We start from the raw sequence: 23,355 nt of genomic DNA on the forward strand, positions 1-23,355 counted from the left end.
GAGCGTCGATGTTTGTCTCAGCCTCGGCTGTTTCTTCGACCTTTATGCTGCGTAAAGTATTTAATTGGTTCATAAATCGTACGTCAGCGGTCGTTACATCAGCATCACCTTTCTTGGGCGACAGGACCTGCATCGCCGTTATGAAGGGCGTCAAAAACTGCTCCGGCAGCGATCTCACGGCTGACATCAAAACTTCCATCGCGAGGACTTGCGACGACTCGTCGTTCTGCCCGGAAACTTTCCTCGCGACATGTTGATCGGATCGTTCTGTCGTGGAAAGATCCTTTCCGGATGCACTCGCCGCGATTGAGACATCATTCCGCGACAGCTGCTGCGACATATCGGCCTCTTGTTGGGGAGCACTCGAATCCCAGAAAGAGATGCGAAGTGTTTCGTCCAATTCCGTTGACTTCCCAACTTGGACGAGTGACTCGTTGTTTGCAGCATGTTCCGTTATATTAAGTAATTCGGGAGCACTCCAAGTTTGCGGAGAAGAGGACTGACCTGGTTCCGTATCCGTTGTGTCGGGCGCAGAAATTCCAAGCGAGGAGGAGGATACTTGAACCTCAACATTTGACGATAATCCTCTCTGTTCTACTTCTTTCGGTGAAACTTGCTTCGCTGTTTCTATCGTTTCGTCGATCGATATCGTCGAAACGTCGAGGTCGAGGTCGACGCGTCGCGTTTCGCTCGCTTCCTCGCGCGATCGTTTTGCGTCGACGTCGCCGTCGAGTTTTGGCGGATCGGATGATCCGGCCATTCGTACGACAATGGTTTCAACAATGGTTTCACCGATCGAACGGTCGGCGGTGTCGTTTCTCGAGGAGTATTCGGGCGAGAGTGTCGAGTCTGTCGCGTTCTCTCTCGCGAGATCATCGATTATCGTCGTTGTCGCGGGTATTTCGGTGTGCAACGCGGCATCTACTTGATCCAGGCCCTCGTCGGACGGTTTCGTAGCGTTCAACTTTGAGCGCTTCGAGCCTTCCCGCGAATCTACGGTTGCCTGTCTTTGCCGCGTAACAAGATCGCCCGGCATCGCTACATCGGGGGCTTCTTGTACGGCCCTTGGGACCAGATTTGCATCGATTAGAACAGTGCTATTATCATCGTCAGCGCGGTCGTACAGATTATCAGACTTATTATTACCCAGTTTATTCGGGAGGTCTTTCTCGTGTCGCCAGTTATCGGTCAGTTCTCTGAGGGCCGCCAGTTGCTTTTGAAAGTCGGCCTGCAACGCCACGAAATGATCAACAATTGGTGACATTACCTGCTTCCGCGCCTCCGTATCGGACACATTCTCAACTTGTTCCACGGATCCCGCCCCCGTCCCATCACCGACCGCACTCGCTGCATCTGCAGCAAAAAAAGAAAAAATCGGTGCACGATCAATTATTTTTACTTATTTCTTAATAAAAAGTTAAGAAGTGATGCTTTTTTCGCGCAGAGAAAATCGCGATTTGCTTATAGAGAACTTTATGTATATAATAAATATTAAATTATCATAATTAGTAAAAATTATACGTCAGCGCGGTCGTACAGATTATCAGACTTATTATTACCCAGTTTATTCGGGAGGTCTTTCTCGTGTCGCCAGTTATCGGTCAGTTCTCTGAGGGCCGCCAGTTGCTTTTGAAAGTCGGCCTGCAACGCCACGAAATGATCAACAATTGGTGACATTACCTGCTTCCGCGCCTCCGTATCGGACACATTCTCAACTTGTTCCACGGATCCCGCCCCCGTCCCATCACCGACCGCACTCGCTGCATCTGCAGCAAAAAAAGAAAAAATCGGTGCACGATCAATTATTTTTACTTATTTCTTAATAAAAAGTTAAGAAGTGATGCTTTTTTCGCGCAGAGAAAATCGCGATTTGCTTATAGAGAACTTTATGTATATAATAAATATTAAATTATCATAATTAGTAAAAATTATATATTCTAGATTTAATATAAAATATAATCCGAAAGTCATTTTTATATCTTTAACAGCGCGATAAAATATTAAATAAAATAATATTGATGTATCTAAAGTAATACTAAAAAAATATTGGAAATCGTAATAAATTAATAAAAATAATAATTTAAAAATTAATAAAAATAATAATTTAAAAATTAATAAAAATAATTAGTTTCTTTCGAGGGCTGCATCCGACTGACCTTCGTGCGGTGCAGCCTCGTCGTTCTCCACCCCGACCGGAGGACCCCAGATCCTCATTAAAAAGGGCTTGAGCTGATTCTTTTGCAGCTCGAGCAAAGCGGCGTCCTCGATCCCGGCATTGTTATCGAGAGCTCTAACAACGTCCGCGAGCGCAAAGTTTCCTTTCGTCATAATCTGCTGGCACTGTCGACAATCGAGAGGGGATCACATCGGATCGCTTATCGATCAAAGAGCTGCGCGTGCTCATTTTATACGCACCTTCTGCTGTCTGCGCCGAATAGCCGTCGCGACAGCGTTCCATACGTCGCCCTTGACAGATCGTAGAGCCTCTCTTGCCTCGGCCGGCGATAGGACGCCGATGCTGTTCTCCCTCAGTTCCTTGCCCTGCGCGATCACCAGGACCCGTACCGTCTCCACCAGATGCGGCCACTGCGTGTGAAGCCACTCGATCGGATTCGGCGCGCCTTGCGCCAACGCGACCTGAACGTCATCGGTGGTGAATCCCTGCCTCTCGGCTTCTCGCAGGAGCTCCACGATCTCCAATCCCTGACGGGTCAACGTGGAAACTCCCCCTTGCTGGCCGGAACTGGGACCTGCTTCCGCATATCTCGGTTGGCTGGATTCCTGAAATGCGGGAATTGCCGCTATTGGAGATCGTTTTATTGAAATCGACGAAAAAATGAGATGATACTATAGAGACGGTGTTACTTAATTTATGGCTAGTCACAACTGCAGAGGCTCCACCGTCGTAGATTATCTTTGCTGTTAAATGCTTGTCTAGATTAATATTAGAACTATATTTAGTTGTAGCTGAAAACGCATTTTGTGAATAAGCGTGATAAATACACGATAAGTCATCTATTTAAGCTTGGTTGGACTATGCTAAAAAAAAAAAATAAATAAATAAAAGTATCATCCTGCCTACGTTCACACCGAGGCTAATTATTGCAACTGGGTTGAGTTAAGAATCGACAAGGTATACAACGAAAAATCCGTGAGGCTTGGCTTGTAAGCGAGTTTACCCTGGAACGATAATAGAGATGGGACGAGTCGATGGAGTTTCTTCTGGTCCGTTCTCTGCTTCTCTGACCGGATATCATCAGCTGCTGTTCCTGGAACATCCGCGGATACAGATCGGGACTGTTCGCCAATCTGGTTTGCTCCTGAAACAGACGCTCCGCCTTGTCTTTTCACTAGAGCGCTACTAGATCGAACGCGGAAACAAGACATCTTTTGAAAGAGTATTTTACTTGATGATCGGCATCCAACAAGTCTTCTAATCTTTATATATACCTATACATCTTATATCTTATTCATCACTTTCAAATATTCATTATAATTCATATATGTAAAATTTATTTGTTATATAAATATAAAATAAATATGGTAAATATAAAATGCATAAATAAATATAGAAAACATAATTGTATATATAATTAATTATAATTTGATAAAACAAAAATGTCAATTAAACATATATATATATATATATATATATATATATATATATATATATATATATATATATATATATATATATATATATATATATATATATATATATATATATATATATATATATATATATATATATATATATATATATATATATATATATATATATATATATATATATATATATATATGTTTAATTGACATTTTTGTTTTATCAAATTACTGATCCATTTCTTTTGCTCTTATTCAATATTTTAATTAAACTTGAATTACGTTTTTTAATTCATTCACAGTCTTACGCTCACCTCTCCGTCGCTGTCATCGTAATACAGATAACTTTTTGACGTTGCCACTGATGCGGATCTTCCAAGAGTCCCTTTCGCAGGGAGATAGTCGTAGGTCTAAAATATTTTATACACATATTATTTTTGTAATCTTCTATCTATATAAAATTTGTTTGTTCGTATTCGTTCATAGAATATTTCGATTGCAAATATTATTTTATTTAGATGGTATACTTTAGATGATATATTTAGACTTACTTGAGTCGAGATATTCTGGGGTGGAGGAGATGTTCCCGTAGACACCGATTGACTCTTTAAAAGTTTCCCTCGCGTGGCCTTTTCCTCCCGCAGCGTCGCGTTCGTATCTATTTTGGAGATATTTGTAGTCGAAGAAGACGGTAACGTTGATGGTGATGGTGCTGCTGCTGCCAAATTCTCAGCAATCGGCGATGATGCTGCGTCCGCCAGTTTCGATGACACTTCTTCTGCTCGCGAATCTAAGGCCGTGATCGTAGCTTCAGAATTCTCCACGAGAGGATTATCGTCTGTAACGATTGCATCTGTAAATCACAAAATTTTTTCATAATTTAGTGTAAAAGTTACTTTATTTTATTATATAATTTTACACAATTGTAGTTTTAAATAGACAGTTTGTAGAGTTTGAATGATCAGATAGTTGTTGCTAAGTGTCCAACAACTTATTTTCATTCTCACTATATTATCATTCTCAAGGTCATCCAAGAAAGCGCATTTATAACGCTTTCATTTCATTTTTAGAAATCGAGAAAAAGATGAAAGAGGAATGATGAATAATCCGTTGAAAAATTTCACAAAAAAAATATTTTGTTTGTACAAGATATTGTTTAATTAATGTAGCCATTAATCTGCTAATGTTGCATATATAATCAGCACCATTACGAATATTATTAATAATTTAACATTGTATTATTATAATAATTTGAATTTAGAATTAACATGTAAAATTTCAGCTGGGCAATTAATTTTTCAAGAAAACTTTAGAAAATTTATTGTTGCGTGAAATTTTTAGTTTATCTTGAAATAAATAAATCTATGCGTTGACGCGTTCTAATATCGCCGAGCCAAGTGCTTTGGCAGTGATTTCCATCGATGGTTCGCCCCGGAATAAAGGAACATATGCCAAATGCACGCTCGTGCTTGAAACCGTCGCATCACTTGAATGAATAATATAGTGCCTCAGACATGAACGCGATAGATGGCCGAATTTCAAATACGACTATGCATTTGGTCCCGTTGTAGCCTTGTACGAAAAACAGTTTCCATGTCTCTTTATTATTCATCCAAGGGAATACATCGAAGGATGAAGAACAACCAGTTGTAGAGTGGTTCGTGACTGCACTGCTTTGCGTATAAAAAAGGAAAGAGACAAAAAAAAGAAGAGACACGTACAAATATAATCTGGGTTGTTTGCATTTCTTTGGATGAGAATATGCGGGGGGAGAGGGGGGAGAGGCAAGAGGGAGAACGAGCATGGATCCCGGAAACGTCACTTGGATAACTTGGTACCGAAGGAAAAGCTGATTTTGCGCTTCGGTCTACCTTTGTTCTTGACGGATCCGTTGTCGCCGCTTTCTTCGCTGTTAGAGATCTTTAACAAATTGATCCGCTTCTCGAGATCGGGACCGGGATCGCCGATCTTGCTCAACGCTTCACTTTTCGGCGCTTGCAACTCGACTGGATCGTCGTTCGGGGTGGTCGGTGGTAACGCGCTACTCTTGGTTTTGCAGCAGACCACGCAGACGCGATCGTTGATCTTATTGATGAAGGTACAGTGCTCGCAGGCCCACTCCTCCTTCGGGATTTCCATCAAGCCGATCGTCTCGTTGGAAGCGATCTTCTTGGATGATGCATTTTCGACCGCGTCTCTTTTTGCCGTCTTTGGATCCTCTCGGGATTGAGATCTTCGCAGTAGCGGCTGCTGCGGCTGCTGCAAGTGCTGCTGCTGCTGTTTTATATCGCTATCTTGTCTCTGCTGTTGAGCTTCTGCGGTCCGTATGGAATCCTTGAGCTGTTGACTCTAGTTGTAGAGGTGGTTCGTGACTGCACTGCTTTGCGTATAAAAAAGGAAAGAGAAAAAAAAAAGAAGAGACACGTACAAATATAATCTGGGTTGTTTGCATTTCTTTGGATGAGAATATGCGGGGGGAGAGGGGGGAGAGGCAAGAGGGAGAACGAGCATGGATCCCGGAAACGTCACTTGGATAACTTGGTACCGAAGGAAAAGCTGATTTTGCGCTTCGGTCTACCTTTGTTCTTGACGGATCCGTTGTCGCCGCTTTCTTCGCTGTTAGAGATCTTTAACAAATTGATCCGCTTCTCGAGATCGGGACCGGGATCGCCGATCTTGCTCAACGCTTCACTTTTCGGCGCTTGCAACTCGACTGGATCGTCGTTCGGGGTGGTCGGTGGTAACGCGCTACTCTTGGTTTTGCAGCAGACCACGCAGACGCGATCGTTGATCTTATTGATGAAGGTACAGTGCTCGCAGGCCCACTCCTCCTTCGGGATTTCCATCAAGCCGATCGTCTCGTTGGAAGCGATCTTCTTGGATGATGCATTTTCGACCGCGTCTCTTTTTGCCGTCTTTGGATCCTCTCGGGATTGAGATCTTCGCAGTAGCGGCTGCTGCGGCTGCTGCAAGTGCTGCTGCTGCTGTTTTATATCGCTATCTTGTCTCTGCTGTTGAGCTTCTGCGGTCCGTATGGAATCCTTGAGCTGTTGACTCTTCTCGATCGATCGCTGGCGATCTTGAAGATCACCGGTCGTCTTTTCCTCGTGTTTTTTTATCGGTGTTTCGTTGGAAAATGTTTTTCTAAGACCTTGACTGTCGGATTCAAGCGAAGATCTACGGATTTCGCGCTCTCGCGAGATGTCACGGACCTGCTGTTCTCTTCTCGCTGAGCGTGATTCGATTTCATCCTTGTTTGTGCGATTCCTGTCTCTATCTGGATCTCCTTGAGAAGTCTGTCTCTCCAAAAGGCGCGTTCGTTCTCCAGGTATCCTCTTTGGAGAGGTCACATCTCGAGAAGGTGTCTTCCTAGCCTGACCGTCACTCTCGAAGGATGATCTACGAGAATCGCGACGATGATCATCCAGCATTATGTCCCTACGAAGGGACGACGCTCTCTTTAATGCATTCTCCCCTCTCTCGAACTGGTCGTTGGACGAGCTCGTCACTCGCGTTCGGCTCGGCGCGTTGATCTTTCGATCGGAGGACTCGTCGTCGGTGCTTCGTCTTCGACGATCGCGATAAGTTCCGTTTTGTACGCGTTCCAGTCGATCTATTTTGGAAACCGAGCGAACGTCGTAGCTTCTCGAAGGCGTCGAGTATTGTTTACTAGATGGACTCTCAGACCATTGATCCTCAGTACTCATTACTCTCTCCTCGGACATTAATCTCCTGAAAAATCGAAAAGTGAACGTGTATGATTGCAAGCTTAAATATTAATAAAACTAAGTCTATATTTAGCAGAAATTAAGAGAGAGATTCTACAAAATCATAAAAAATTAATCATTCTAGAGAAGAAAAGTAGGATATATGTTAGTGTATATAAGTATTTTTACTAACAAAGTTTGGAAATGGAAAAATTTCAAAATTTTATTGTCAAAACACGGCAGTATAAACGATTTATATCGATAGAATTGTTTGTAAAATGTTTTTCAATGTCTATTTAAATTTATTTCATTTAAACATGAAATTTTATAGAAACTCTTTGCTTTCTGAATTTTACTCTCGAGTATTTATAAAATGATAGTTTTAATAATATCAATAAAATATTTATGTAAAATCTTTAGAAAAACATTTAATTAATTAAATAAAATTAAAATGGATATTTCAAAAAATATGTAATTTTTATTTAATTTCTCTTTTTTAACTTACTCTCGTCGACTTCTAGACATGAGACTTCTGGTATCGTCGTCGTGATAGTTTCGTTGTCGTATGCTTCTGGATACACTGCCGCGTCTACTCCTGGACCCTCGGGAGAGTCTGTCGTCTATATCAGACTCATCGGAGTTTTCGGAGCTCGCGTCCGATGGTGATCCGGGTGATCTTCTCGATCGTGATCTTGAAGCGTAGGACTTTTTAGATTTCAGACTGGGGGATGGTGATGGCTGCCTCGATCTTCTACTGGATTTAATACTTCTAGCCGGACTATGCGCTCTAGAAAGAGATCCCGGATAATGCGGAGGCAGCATCTGTGCCGACGGATAACCCATGGGATATCCCCACATGCTTGGATGATGCAGACTCACGGTGGAACCGCTCATCGATACGTCCCAGGAGTTGGTCGGCGGGTACCACATCATCGGCATGCCGCCGGGTCCTAAATGTGCCATTGACTGGGCCTGAAAAATGATTTTATTTATATATAATATTTTATTTTATTTAAAAAAATATCATTATTTCACCATTACATAAAACGAATTTTTCTCAAGAATATTCTATTTCTAAATATATCTATTTCAGTTTGTATAACTCATTAAAACATTAAAATATTAACCAGTTAATCCAGAATTATATTATATTTATATTTTTGGCGTATTTTTTAATTATTCTACTTTGTTTGTTTGATTAAAATTGATGATTAATCAGAAACAAAAAATTAATATAATAAAAATGAAAACACAAAACACTTGTTCGAGAATATCAAATATACCTGATGCATTCCCGGATTCCACATGTGAGCAGCGGTTAAATCGCAAACGCTGGCCGATTGTATCATAGCTCTAGGTGGAGGCGGAGGTGGGAGCGGTGGTGCCGGTTTCGAGCTGCCTAAGCTAAGTGGTCTTCCGCTCAAAGTATCCCTCGAGGTGTCCGAAGACGGATGTCGTCGCCTGTTTGCGTCTTGAGCTCTCATCGCCTCCTGGTATTTTCTGTATCTTTCCTGAAAATAGTTCAGTTTTTGATACACAATTTTAATCACTAAATCATAATATGATGCAAATGGTAGCAAAAAGAAATATCCGTATCTAAAATTTTCAGTGCATAAAAATGAGACATTTTTATCATTCGAATAATTATCGAATAAAAATTAAAAGTTTATTTTTGCGAATTAATTAATGAATAATTAAATCTATACAAATATTTATTATTTGATTCTGCAATTATCTTATCCATTTGATGAAATGCATTTAATCGTTATAATTTCATAGAAATATATCCTAAATTCAATGTTTTTAATGTAAAGGCAATTTGTTTTCTTTAACAATTAAGAAAAATCTATGTAACTTCTTACTTGTAGAGTAGTCATTTTGTCCGTTCCTGATCCTGAAGTATCATTGGTGGACGAGTTTAAAGTATTCGTAGATTTCGATATTCTTGAATCCGGCGGTGCTTTCGGGTTGGCAAGGTTGCGCTTCAAGCTCCCGACCTTGTCGAGCAAAGGGAGATGTATAGAGCCTTTGGCTAGCGCCGACTTAGCCTAAGCGCGAAACTTGGACTTAATTACGTGAATATCGTGAATGAAGGAACAGCGCTCGGGGTGTTGTCGAGGACTGTAGATGTTCATATGCGAAACTGCGCTGATATATCATTAAAAAAGAAAAACGTCAAATATATGGTTAATCGTGACTGTGATGGAAAAGAAATCACATCTCTAGAAAAACACAGATTCTCCTCTCAAAAAATATAAAAATAAATAAATAAATACATATAAACAGAGACTTGCGTAAAAAATATTACAAACAAAAATCTTGTAAGTCAAACGTCGTGAAATTATTATTTTGGACATGGCAGGTTCACAGCTATGGATGATCCAGTCCGTCTAGTACGTACATGCTGAAAAGAAATCGATACACCGAGTGTGAAAATCAGTCAGGATGGTATCTGTAACGGTGTGCACAGAAAATACGGATTGATGCGTCGTCGATAAAGAATCGTGATCGTGTGCGAGAATGATCGTGTTCGACGTGTTCACCGTGTTCACCGTAACCTGCCATATTCACCGCACCCCGCGGAAATCATTCGCGGTAAACGATCCGATATTACACGGCATGACAAATGTCTGACATTACGACGGCGCCGACGCGCCACGTCCGTCTTTTCCGCGTCATTACGTCAACGATGAAACTGAAAGAGAGAACAGGTTCAGTGAATACGGCATCAGTGTTTTGCGGTAACATGGTGTATTAAAAAACAACGATAACATGTGTACAATAAAGTCTGAACGTAAAATAAAATCTAGTAAATGTAAAGAGAGAAAATAACACGTTAACGATTATTTGAAGCTCGCAAGAGGACGATGAGAAAGCTCTCGGCTGCCTCGGTGTGACGTTTCGAGTTAAAAGCTACGTCATTATGTTGTAACCACGTCGTAAAAATCGTGGCATTTTGTTCGTCAGGAGGGGGAAAGCATTTCGACTCGACGAGCATCCGGCGCGACGGAGACGAGGTTGGATAAAGGACGATAAAACAGCTTCCGTGAGTCAGTAACCGATCCAATCTCGGCGATCCAAAGTCGCCGAGAGATGGAAAGCTCGATGGTCGAAATTCGCCAGTCGCAACCCGATCTCCATCGAGCTCGAATGGTTTCCGAGAGAGGATCCTTGGCTGGGGTAGGATTCGTGCGGTAGGACTCGCACGAACGATCTTGCCTGGAACAAGATTTCACGGACGCAGTTTCAGGCGAGGATGCAGCCTACCTGAGTGGCCTTGCGATGTCTTCGCGGCGGTGGCACCGGCGGCGGATACGACAGGTTCTCCCCTTTAGGGGGAAGCGGCGGTCTGCTCCTGCACGCGTTGTCGGTCAGGATCCTCCTGCGAACGTGGCCCTTCCGCTTCGGATGCTTGTGATTCATGTCGTCGCAGGCCTCGCAGAAGTTCTCGTGGCACGTGTCGCATCGCGCAAACACGTTCTCGGTGCCGCACAGGGCGCACTTACCGACGTTCCACTGGGGTGTCGAGGGTGGTTTCTGGGTCGGGAACTCGATGATCTCGTAGTCGGGGTCACCACAATCCCCCGAGAGCGACGGTGGTGGAATTTTTGGGGGCGTTGGGGGTCGATGTTGCTGCTGATCCGTTTCTCGCTGTTGCTGCTGCGCCTTTTTTAAATATATATATACGTCTTTAGAGATTAATGCTGTATCGATATTCAAACGAATTGATTTGTTCGTTGCAAAGGAATAAAATAAAAAAAATAGGTTACACGGAGCAAATTATTTCGGCAAACGTGAAAAAGGAATAATTATAAAAATCGAAGCAATCGATGGAAACATATAATATGACTGAATAAGAGAAAAACGTACCATAACCCAATGGGGCATGGATCTCGCCATCCGCAACTTGGTGGACGGATTTGATATGGCCATCGGTCGCCATTTTTCAGCTCCCGGATTCTAGAAAATAAAAGCAAAATTTTGTGAACAATTTTGTTTCAAAACGATAAAGTAATTTATTTCAGAAGCATTTTTGTCACATTTATTACTCAAAATGTTGCAATATTTTTTTGTAAAAAGAAAATTAATATTTTTTACGAGATTCGCAAACGTATGCATGCAAAACATATAAGGTACAGCTATTAAATATTTAAAAAATCATGGTTGTAAATAGATTTCGAAGAGCCTAATCATATAAAAATATAAAGCGCGCAAACAACCGAGTTGAGTATTTCGTCGAGCTAAAAATCTCGAAGCCTAGATGATTTCGAAGAAGCCTGGCAGTCTTCTACCGCCATAACAGTGCCAAGTGTGAATTGATGTCATCGCAGTTCGTAGGCTCGCGCTTACGAGGTCTCCGAATAATCTCGGCCGTGTAATAAATTCTTCCCAAAGTAGGCATCGTCGCGGGGAAAGCGTGACGTCAGACCGGCGATCCAGAACGCCGGAAGCTGGGACCGACCGGGGATCTATTTCTACGGCCGGGAAAAAGCGGCGTGTTCCGCGTCTAGAAATAAAGCTGAGCAGCGTGGTGTGTGTGCGCGACACTATTTTTCTCCGCGTGGGTGACAGCGACGATGATACCTTTCGTCCTACGTGAAATATCGAACGCGTCTCATAACGAATTTAAATTCGAGATATTTCTCAGCGTATTTCTGACGGAATGATAATTAAATAGGAAACGGAGGATTCAAATATATAAATCGGCTTCAGAAATATTCTACGAACTTGCATTTATTTATTAAAAGTTTCTCATCTTCCTCCTACTCGCTTCCTCTTATCGTGCTTTTTATTATTATACCGGAGAGCTCGATCGATTGAAGACGTCTGTGCATGTAATCTTAGCCAAACGAAGCAAACTGCGAACGTAGCCACGTCCCGAGAAGCTTTTGCTTGAGAGACGCGACGAGATGAGAATTAGTTTCTTGAATTAGAGCCGTTTGTATATCTTTAGAACGTTCACTTCTCTGTTCTCTTCGCGCAGCGCAGATGTTTTTGTTTCTATTTTGCGCAGCGCAGGATTCCCGATGAATCCACGAAAATCCACATGAGGGATGTACAAATTGTATCTTATAATGCTCTTGTTAAAATTTTTTCATAATATAATATTATGATATCGAAAAGGAAATTGATAGTTGAATCTTGTTGCAATTAAACAAATATATGTGCACAACGCGCGATTATTATATTTTTATATACTCTGTTAGAAATAAATATCTTTTTTTTAATCTTTCCACACAATTTTATTTCTTTCCACCCTTATATATTTTGTTTCAAAGCGTGACGAAATAAAAAGAGGAAAGAGATAAATGTAAATTGAATGTTCATCGCAAGACTATTTCTCGCTGAAATTGCACACGTCTATGCGCAAGTTGGAAATCATCCAATTTTTAGTTTATCCAAGAGAGAATTTCTATCCGTAAAACTTCTTTCCCACACGTCTCGCGACATTTCGATAGTGTTTAGAACCAGAGCACGATGCAACTTGAAGATCCGCTTATGTTTTCGTCACATTTCCCACAATAATGCACGATAACGCATAGTTACGAATAATTGAATAATGATTAGTATGCAAGGTGCAACCCCGATAAGAGTTCTTAAACCGGAGGCAACTGTCAGACAGTCGGAGCACGAGTTACAGATAACGCATACGCGTTAATTGACCAACGTATCCTTCCGCATGTGCGATGTGAGAATTCTACGCTTTATCTCTTTTGTTACGTTACTTCTCATTTTAGAGAAAATAGACTGGTACCCGCATAGAGAAGATAACTGCGTAAATGCGGCTTTACAAGACTGACAATCGCGAAGCAAAAACTTGAATATAACAATACAACAAATAATTATTTTCCAGATAAATATTTATTTTTATTTTTAGCAAACAGAATATTTCGAAATTATAAATATTAAAACTATATATTCATTCTATTCGTGTTCGACGTGTTCACCGTGTTCACCGTAACCTGCCATATTCACCGCACCCCGCGGAAATCATTCGCGGTAAACGATCCGATATTACACGGCATGACAAATGTCTGACATTACGACGGCGCCGACGCGCCACGTCCGTCTTTTCCGCGTCATTACGTCAACGATGAAACTGAAAGAGAGAACAGGTTCAGTGAATACGGCATCAGTGTTTTGCGGTAACATGGTGTATTAAAAAACAACGATAACATGTGTACAATAAAGTCTGAACGTAAAATAAAATCTAGTAAATGTAAAGAGAGAAAATAACACGTTAACGATTATTTGAAGCTCGCAAGAGGACGATGAGAAAGCTCTCGGCTGCCTCGGTGTGACGTTTCGAGTTAAAAGCTACGTCATTATGTTGTAACCACGTCGTAAAAATCGTGGCATTTTGTTCGTCAGGAGGGGGAAAGCATTTCGACTCGACGAGCATCCGGCGCGACGGAGACGAGGTTGGATAAAGGACGATAAAACAGCTTCCGTGAGTCAGTAACCGATCCAATCTCGGCGATCCAAAGTCGCCGAGAGATGGAAAGCTCGATGGTCGAAATTCGCCAGTCGCAACCCGATCTCCATCGAGCTCGAATGGTTTCCGAGAGAGGATCCTTGGCTGGGGTAGGATTCGTGCGGTAGGACTCGCACGAACGATCTTGCCTGGAACAAGATTTCACGGACGCAGTTTCAGGCGAGGATGCAGCCTACCTGAGTGGCCTTGCGATGTCTTCGCGGCGGTGGCACCGGCGGCGGATACGACAGGTTCTCCCCTTTAGGGGGAAGCGGCGGTCTGCTCCTGCACGCGTTGTCGGTCAGGATCCTCCTGCGAACGTGGCCCTTCCGCTTCGGATGCTTGTGATTCATGTCGTCGCAGGCCTCGCAGAAGTTCTCGTGGCACGTGTCGCATCGCGCAAACACGTTCTCGGTGCCGCACAGGGCGCACTTACCGACGTTCCACTGGGGTGTCGAGGGTGGTTTCTGGGTCGGGAACTCGATGATCTCGTAGTCGGGGTCACCACAATCCCCCGAGAGCGACGGTGGTGGAATTTTTGGGGGCGTTGGGGGTCGATGTTGCTGCTGATCCGTTTCTCGCTGTTGCTGCTGCGCCTTTTTTAAATATATATATACGTCTTTAGAGATTAATGCTGTATCGATATTCAAACGAATTGATTTGTTCGTTGCAAAGGAATAAAATAAAAAAAATAGGTTACACGGAGCAAATTATTTCGGCAAACGTGAAAAAGGAATAATTATAAAAATCGAAGCAATCGATGGAAACATATAATATGACTGAATAAGAGAAAAACGTACCATAACCCAATGGGGCATGGATCTCGCCATCCGCAACTTGGTGGACGGATTTGATATGGCCATCGGTCGCCATTTTTCAGCTCCCGGATTCTAGAAAATAAAAGCAAAATTTTGTGAACAATTTTTTTTCAAAACGATAAAGTAATTTATTTCAGAAGCATTTTTGTCACATTTATTACTCAAAATGTTGCAATATTTTTTTGTAAAAAGAAAATTAATATTTTTTACGAGATTCGCAAACGTATGCATGCAAAACATATAAGGTACAGCTATTAAATATTTAAAAAATCATGGTTGTAAATATATTTCGAAGAGCCTAATCATATAAAAATATAAAGCGCGCAAACAACCGAGTTGAGTATTTCGTCGAGCTAAAAATCTCGAAGCCTAGATGATTTCGAAGAAGCCTGGCAGTCTTCTACCGCCATAACAGTGCCAAGTGTGAATTGATGTCATCGCAGTTCGTAGGCTCGCGCTTACGAGGTCTCCGAATAATCTCGGCCGTGTAATAAATTCTTCCCAAAGTAGGCATCGTCGCGGGGAAAGCGTGACGTCAGACCGGCGATCCAGAACGCCGGAAGCTGGGACCGACCGGGGATCTATTTCTACGGCCGGGAAAAAGCGGCGTGTTCCGCGTCTAGAAATAAAGCTGAGCAGCGTGGTGTGTGTGCGCGACACTATTTTTCTCCGCGTGGGTGACAGCGACGATGATACCTTTCGTCCTACGTGAAATATCGAACGCGTCTCATAACGAATTTAAATTCGAGATATTTCTCAGCGTATTTCTGACGGAATGATAATTAAATAGGAAACGGAGGATTCAAATATATAAATCGGCTTCAGAAATATTCTACGAACTTGCATTTATTTATTAAAAGTTTCTCATCTTCCTCCTACTCGCTTCCTCTTATCGTGCTTTTTATTATTATACCGGAGAGCTCGATCGATTGAAGACGTCTGTGCATGTAATCTTAGCCAAACGAAGCAAACTGCGAACGTAGCCACGTCCCGAGAAGCTTTTGCTTGAGAGACGCGACGAGATGAGAATTAGTTTCTTGAATTAGAGCCGTTTGTATATCTTTAGAACGTTCACTTCTCTGTTCTCTTCGCGCAGCGCAGATGTTTTTGTTTCTATTTTGCGCAGCGCAGGATTCCCGATGAATCCACGAAAATCCACATGAGGGATGTACAAATTGTATCTTATAATGCTCTTGTTAAAATTTTTTCATAATATAATATTATGATATCGAAAAGGAAATTGATAGTTGAATCTTGTTGCAATTAAACAAATATATGTGCACAACGCGCGATTATTATATTTTTATATACTCTGTTAGAAATAAATATCTTTTTCTTAATCTTTCCACACAATTTTATTTCTTTCCACCCTTATATATTTTGTTTCAAAGCGTGACGAAATAAAAAGAGGAAAGAGATAAATGTAAATTGAATGTTCATCGCAAGACTATTTCTCGCTGAAATTGCACACGTCTATGCGCAAGTTGGAAATCATCCAATTTTTAGTTTATCCAAGAGAGAATTTCTATCCGTAAAACTTCTTTCCCACACGTCTCGCGACATTTCGATAGTGTTTAGAACCAGAGCACGATGCAACTTGAAGATCCGCTTATGTTTTCGTCACATTTCCCACAATAATGCACGATAACGCATAGTTACGAATAATTGAATAATGATTAGTATGCAAGGTGCAACCCCGATAAGAGTTCTTAAACCGGAGGCAACTGTCAGACAGTCGGAGCACGAGTTACAGATAACGCATACGCGTTAATTGACCAACGTATCCTTCCGCATGTGCGATGTGAGAATTCTACGCTTTATCTCTTTTGTTACGTTACTTCTCATTTTAGAGAAAATAGACTGGTACCCGCATAGAGAAGATAACTGCGTAAATGCGGCTTTACAAGACTGACAATCGCGAAGCAAAAACTTGAATATAACAATACAACAAATAATTATTTTCCAGATAAATATTTATTTTTATTTTTAGCAAACAGAATATTTCGAAATTATAAATATTAAAACTATATATTCATTCTATAAATTTTTTGTCACAATTAAATCGTGTTCGAATGCAAAGATTTTCTATGAGGATTTATTTTATAATATAATAATATAATAGTATGGATATATAATATGGATATTTTTTATAGAAAAGAAACAGACGGACAGAGATATATGTTAATAGTTGCTTTCTACGACACGCGTTCGATCGCATGGCATAAATAATTGGTAATCCTTTGCACGATAAAAGATATTCAAGGCGTGCAGAAAGCAATTTAATCGATTTCATCCGGTCTTAAAATCGAAAAGCACTCGTGGCGATCCGTATTGGATCTCACGGACAAAGTTATATGCACATTCTACGCGTGTATTTTCTAACGCATCGTGCGCATTCCGGAGTTGATGCACCACGCGAGCACCGATTTAGATTATCCGTATAGTGTCTGAGATGAAGCACTCAATCGATCGATTCACTCTTGACATTTATTGTTGACGAATTTTATTATTGGAAAAAAAAAGATATCGCTATGATTTTATATTTTTCGATTATCTCAGATACATATAGAGCAAATCGCATCTCTCTGTTCTTGTCTTTATCGCAAGGGAGAGCAGCTCTCTTCTTTCAATTATTAGACGAAGGGGAAAAACGGCAATAACACGACGGTATGGAATAACCGTTACGGAGGGTCTCCCGAGTGTCGGCGAGAATCGCAAATAGGTGTCGACCGAATGGAGGAAACGATGCACGAGGAAGGATAGCACCGCGGGGCTTGCACTCTCGTGGGACGGATATCGGCACTCACGTTCATGTGGGACACCTCGGCGGCGCTTCGATTCTTCCGGTTTTCCTCGGGAACTGGTCACCGCGATACTGGCCTCTCCGATTCGCTTGGCGGGCGTTGCATCTCGCCGCCGAAAATCTATTTCCGTAACACCACGACCGCTGGATCGTTGCCACCGTTCCTTGTCGGCGCGAGTCTCCCCGTTCGCGTAAATATATCTGTCGTGTAGTTTGGATTTGTTAGAACAGGCGTCGCTTTAGAAGCTCTACGGTAGTTTAGGGTTTATTTCGACACTTTTCTCGAAAACGTTGATAACCGCCGCGGGACGTTTCTATCGCGATATGGAGTATATTAAAGACGATTTTAAATTTTGCATGACAGTTTTGCACAATTTTTTGTATGTCGTATAAAGATATATCCAAGTATTGGGAGGGATGGATTTTTTTGCATTTCCGGCTTTTTATTTAGAATTCTGGGTAGTACCCTACGAGATATCAAAAAAATTCTTAACATTTTTATGCTCAAATCAATTTTCCAAAAAAGATAGTGTTCTAGTCACTATAAAATCCAGATTAAAATTCTAAAAAATTTCTTTAAAATTAATTTAAAAATAACTTATTATCCCCTAAGAGATAAAAAGATTTTTGGAGGAGGTAGAAATAGACAACACATCTCTCAATATGTAACACCAAGAAATCTGTAATTATGCAAATCGTGTGGGCATATGCTAACGGAATGTCGGCGCAAAGTTGACTGGTCGCGTAGCTGACTTATGTCCAGTCCGCAAATTTACATGGTAAATTTGTTGGCACACCTTGCTGTGTCACCGTGAAAATTCACGATGGTCATAGGAAAGTATTATTTGCCTATCACGCCCCAATTAAATACAATATAACTCTATTAAGCAGGTTTGTTAATCTACATTATAATATTATCCAATTGACTGTTTCATGTGTGGGAAAAAAAGATCTGCGTATCTATGATTTTTTCCTTTCCTTTTTTATAAAACAAAGATAGACTCCCACAAACATTAGAATCAAATGGAGTGTAACGGACGGAGTTCGTACGAATCTCTCAGTAACGTTGGAGTAATATGTAATCTTTCGTTACCTTCCTATTGCATCACTGGTTGTAAAATCGCTTCCCACGCACGTATGTGAAACATTCACGCACGCGTGTAGGCGCACACACGCGCTTTTGTGCGCTGATCTTGCGTTTTCTGCCTAGAAATGGTGGCTCGGAGGAAGCGAGCAATTCGTTTTAAGGATAAGTAGCATTCAATGCGCGTTTAATGCAAATTTTGCAAATTCACGATTCATAAGTCGCGATTACCATAGCTAGTAAATAGTCCGCTATATTGAATTCTGTCAACAGTTTCGTTAACTACATGTAATCCGTCCTTGCGTGTATCTATTCCAACATCTGTCGAATCACTATGCTACGTCATTACATTAAGTCATTACATAATACCTATTGCATGAAACTTTGATCACAATTTGTGCTTCATTTGTATTTTGGATATAAATAAGAAGTCTTTTTGTATTGTCGCAATCACAATGTATCTAATTGGAAATCTAATGTAAAAGATAATATTTTGTAATTAAGATAGATCAATGCAATCAATAAATCACTCAGACATGTGGTAATTTAACACATAGAAATTTATCTCTTATCGTTTTGTTCTTTCTTGTAATTTTTTATATAATATCTTGATTATCTCTTGTTGTGATTTGTAGTTGGATTGTTAGAGTTAAAATTATGAAAAAAACAAAAATATTAAAATTATTCAAATATATTAAAACGTGTGATATTTCAGAAAAAATTTATAGACTTGAAAATATTTTATTACTATTTTTATCCGACAAAAAGAAATCTATGTTGTAAAGATAGAGAGAGAGAGTGAGACAGTGAGAAAGCAACATCCGTTCGCAGAGTACACCTTCGTACGTATCCGCGCCCAGATCCTCGCCAGGTGAGCGCGCGCGTGAGAGTGACCGTTACGCAGGTAAAACGCAGGTAGGACACCACAGATCGGTTCTCCAACCTCCTAGCGCCACCTGCGCGATCCGTTGACGGTGCCTCAAAATGGCCGTTTCTCTCACCTCAGACCTTCCCGGAACGTCGTCGGAGGCAGGTGGCGATATTCAGGCCCGATCCGACTCGCGGGGCCGCCTCGCCTCAAGTGCCGAGACCTCATTCCAGGCGACGGACAAGCCGAAAGCGTGTCAGATACATTTGTCGCGCGTTTGGATGGTCGAAAGTGGTCGTCGTCGTCGTCGTGCGTAATCCGCGAGAGACGCGAGGAAACGCGGGATCTCCTCGACGCGTGCGTTCCATCGATGCGGGCGATCGATATCGCGAAGTACGATCGTTGAAACAGGTGGAATATCTCGGCGGTACCCTCTGTTCCTCTCCTTCTTATTCTTTTCCTGGCCGCGACCCGCGAAACGGAGCGAGGCGCTCGCTGGTGATTTCGATGCGCGGTGCGGAGATAATCGGTGGATCGAGGGGGACCGCGAGGATACCGCGCGCGCGGTCGTCGGTACGCGGTGCTCGAGGCTCGTTGTCGTCTGCGATCTTTTACCTGGTCGCGGAATAGGGGTGACCAGAGCCAGATTCCGGAGGACCAGACGAGTCGAGAAGGAAAGAGAAAGAGAGAGAGAGAGAGACATGCCTGGCAGTCACGGAACCAGTCATCAATACCGCTCGGGGACGAAGCGAAGATTATGAGGACGTACGTATCAGCGCAAGATATATTCGCATTTTCGAATGGAACAACGTTTGCTCCACTTTTACCCGGAGCGGAATCGCCATTCCGCGGTTTTCGATAGTCGACCGCGCAGCGGAATTCAGGCAAACGTGCGTACGCGGGCGTCGCCACGGTTATTCGTAGTTATCTATGAATCATCTGTTGCCCTTATCATTCGACATGACCATGCATCGATTCTGAAACTTTTCATAGTGACACATTTACCTATTTGATTATCTGCCTCTTGTACTTAATAAGCTTCGCAAATTACCAAGATTGAATCTATTCGCAGATCTCTATGAATGATCGGAGAAATTTTCTAGAGAGTATTCTTTAAGATTCGGTGATTATTCATCTACGACGGATGTGTGTGAAATCTGTCGTAGAACTAAAATTAGGACACGTGCCTGAAGCGTCAATGGACGTATCGCGATGTTCATCGCGCTACAAATTTTAAGTACTCCAAACTGCGTATATCGTTGGTATTTCAAATCTCGTAAATTTTTTCGATGAAAAGTTGAAAGATATTATCAAAACCATCGGAATAATAATATGATATGTTCCATCTTCATAATTAAATAAGAAATTAAGAGACCGTTATTTACCGGTCACGCGTTTTACGCGTTTTAATTGACTTTTTACCTCGTTAATCAAAGCTGTAATTAAAGTTTAATATCAAAACGGAAATAATTTTAATATCCTGATCGTCCTGATCGCCGAGGTATATTGATGTTAAATCGCTCGTTAAATTTACGTTGCGTCAATTAGAACGACACAAATGGCAACGTCGTTTTCATGAATCTTTCGATATTACATAAATGCACACAACGCGTACTCTTTGGAGATATAATATATGGAATGTTCTTTTTTTTTTATTACGCTCGATAAATCGCTAGAAAAATTCGATAAACCTACACGAGCTATTGTTATCAGATTAATGATATCGCGTGCGATATTTCTTTTCTTATTGGCGCGACGCATCCCGTTATTTCGTTGTCTCGGCGAAACAGGGTTCCTCGCGCATATATCCGAATCGCGGCCGCATTCCCCGTGATTTACCTCGTAATAAAGTCGGTGTGCGTGCGTGGCACGGCGAGACACACGCGCATTTCGATGGTGAAGGACCCGGTGCGCGTGCGATCGACGCGACGGGCGTGAAATATCTAGGAGAAGGTGGGCCAGAGAATGGGGACACGGGCAGTCGAATGGGCATTATCGCGCGCGATAAAACCAACGCGCGCGAGGAATGCGCGTAAATAATTTTCGCGTTCGCGACACGCGTCTCGCTTTAACCATCGGAATAATAATATGTTCCATCTTCATAATTAAATAAGAAATTAAGAGACCGTTATTTACCGGTCACGCGTTTTACGCGTTTTAATTGACTTTTTACCTCGTTAATCAAAGCTGTAATGAAAGTTTAATATCAAAACGGAAATAATTTTAATATCCTGATCGCGGAGGATGCCGAGGTATATTGATGTTAAATCGCTCGTTAAATTTACGTTGCGTCAATTAGAACGACACAAATGGCAACGTCGTTTTCATGAATCTTTCGATATTACATAAATGCACACAACGCGTACTCTTTGGAGATATAATATATGGAATGTTCTTTTTTTTTTATTACGCTCGATAAATCGCTAGAAAAATTCGATAAACCTACACGAGCTATTGTTATCAGATTAATGATATCGCATGCGATATTTCTTTTCTTATTGGCGCGACGCATCCCGTTATTTCGTTGTCTCGGCGAAACAGGGTTCCTCGCGCATATATCCGAATCGCGGCCGCATTCCCCGTGATTTACCTCGTAATAAAGTCGGTGTGCGTGCGTGGCACGGCGAGACACACGCGCATTTCGATGGCGAAGGACCCGGTGCGCGTGCGATCGACGCGACGGGCGTGAAATATCTAGGAGAAGGTGGGCCAGAGAATGGGGACACGGGCAGTCGAATGGGCATTATCGCGCGCGATAAAACCAACGCGCGCGAGGAATGCGCGTAAATAATTTTCGCGTTCGCGACACGCGTCTCGCTTTCTTTCTTACTTTCCGAAATGTAACAGCTTTCTTTCGGTCCCGCGCGATTCTTCCCTCGTCCGAGGCGCGGATATTTATTATTCCGCGCCATCGCGAACCTGTTTCTTCTTCTTTTTTTTTCTTCTTCTTTTAACGAGCGATAAATGACGCCGGAAGACGGGCGCGATTTTATAAAGGAGATCGTATTATGCGACCAATCGCATTTGCCGGCTGCCCGTTTCTCACTCCGGAGTTATGCAATTCACCATAATCGTGCCGCTCCGATCGCATTCCACGGAGAGTCGCCGTTCTCGGCGTACGCAAAAGGCGCGGACTCTCGCGGATGGTCGTCGACCAGGGACGGATCTAGGTGAATGGAAAGTAATGAAACTTGAGCCTGAAAGTTTCTCCCAGTTGTCGATAGATCTTGGAAGTAAGGAATAATCTTGTACGGCACTTATCAAGTAGGTCTAAGATTAGAGATGTACGTTTCTTTTAATACGCGTCTTCTTGTTCAAGCTTCGCTTGAAATCTTTTTGTATTTTAATAAAAGATCGACAAAAAGGCAGATAATTACATTTATTGTAGTTTTCTCGATGATTGATAGTCTCAGAAATTAGCTCCATCACGTCCCAAATTGAAAACGTTTAAAGTTGTAAAAAGAGGCTATTTTAATGTAATTTAATGTGCTATTGTTATGATATGCAACATGCTAAAAAAATTTTATTCCGTTTAAAATTAGATCTTGTTCAGAAACTGATATCTCAATAAAAATATTGGTTCAAAATTGCATTCATTATCGAAAAACTATATACGGGAAATATATGTGGTTACTGCTATTTTTTCTTGAAAATAAATTATTTATCGAAATATTATTATCAGCTTATCAAGGCTCTTACCATCCACACCTGCGATCGCTCGTGCAAAAATCACTCGCGCTGATCAAGTTTGACGAGAATCTTACAATTCCCGCGTTTCATCAGCCGCGGCGTGCAAAATAAAACGCCTAGTTTAATGAGACGTGTTATTTCCGTTATAAGAGCGCGCGCGCTCTCTCGACCGGGCAGATCGGTCCGGCTCGTTAATCGGGTAGCATTTCATTACGAAAATTTATCGTCCTATTGAAATATAGTTGTTGCCCGCACGACGGGGGACGTATCAAAGAATCGCGCGAACCGCGACGCATTTAATTTATCA

At 41.8% G+C, this 23,355-nt stretch overlaps 3 protein-coding genes across 3 annotated transcripts in view; 1 reads left to right on the forward strand and 2 right to left on the reverse strand.

Annotated features, from left to right (window-relative positions):
• LOC115233451 overlaps positions 1 to 11,734 on the reverse strand; it is a 22,432-nt gene extending 10,698 nt beyond the window's left edge. Inside the window, exons 1-13 of the mRNA XM_029803883.1 lie at positions 11,661 to 11,734; positions 11,181 to 11,270; positions 10,578 to 10,976; positions 9,173 to 9,358; positions 8,594 to 8,821; positions 7,816 to 8,282; positions 6,182 to 7,335; positions 4,155 to 4,456; positions 3,918 to 4,013; positions 3,180 to 3,320; positions 2,416 to 2,781; positions 2,157 to 2,340; positions 5 to 1,353 (exon numbers count right to left, since the gene is read on the reverse strand). Of these exons, the coding sequence (XP_029659743.1) occupies positions 5 to 1,353; positions 2,157 to 2,340; positions 2,416 to 2,781; positions 3,180 to 3,320; positions 3,918 to 4,013; positions 4,155 to 4,456; positions 6,182 to 7,335; positions 7,816 to 8,282; positions 8,594 to 8,821; positions 9,173 to 9,358; positions 10,578 to 10,976; positions 11,181 to 11,243 (4,935 nt within the window). The 5' untranslated portion in view covers positions 11,244 to 11,270; positions 11,661 to 11,734. The remainder of the gene's footprint in view (positions 1 to 4; positions 1,354 to 2,156; positions 2,341 to 2,415; positions 2,782 to 3,179; positions 3,321 to 3,917; positions 4,014 to 4,154; positions 4,457 to 6,181; positions 7,336 to 7,815; positions 8,283 to 8,593; positions 8,822 to 9,172; positions 9,359 to 10,577; positions 10,977 to 11,180; positions 11,271 to 11,660) is intronic.
• Positions 11,735 to 13,469: 1,735 nt separating this feature from the next.
• Positions 13,470 to 17,480, reverse strand: LOC115233450. Its single transcript, XM_029803882.1, has 3 exons — positions 17,411 to 17,480; positions 14,586 to 14,675; positions 13,470 to 14,381 (listed from the first exon to the last, which is right to left on the reverse strand). The coding sequence occupies exons 1-3, from the start codon at positions 17,414 to 17,416 to the stop codon at positions 13,962 to 13,964; spliced, it is 516 nt and encodes a 171-aa protein (XP_029659742.1). The 5' UTR covers positions 17,417 to 17,480; the 3' UTR covers positions 13,470 to 13,961.
• A 2,021-nt stretch (positions 17,481 to 19,501) lies between these two features.
• LOC115233461 (hillarin) overlaps positions 19,502 to 23,355 on the forward strand; it is a 43,843-nt gene continuing 39,989 nt past the window's right edge. Inside the window, 1 exon segment of the mRNA XM_029803901.1 lies at positions 19,502 to 20,123. The gene's annotated coding sequence lies outside the window, so the exon portion shown is untranslated.

This window comes from Formica exsecta, unplaced genomic scaffold, assembly GCF_003651465.1.
Source record: "Formica exsecta isolate Colony F162 unplaced genomic scaffold, ASM365146v1 scaffold175, whole genome shotgun sequence".
Classification (NCBI taxonomy): Eukaryota; Metazoa; Arthropoda; class Insecta; order Hymenoptera; family Formicidae; genus Formica; species Formica exsecta.

Bases quoted from the DNA above. Each gene is read 5' to 3' on its own strand.
- LOC115233450 (XM_029803882.1), bottom strand. The intron at 14,382-14,585 runs GTACGTTTTTCT...TATTTAAAAAAG, and splicing joins CCATGCCCCATTGGGTTATG to GCGCAGCAGCAACAGCGAGA.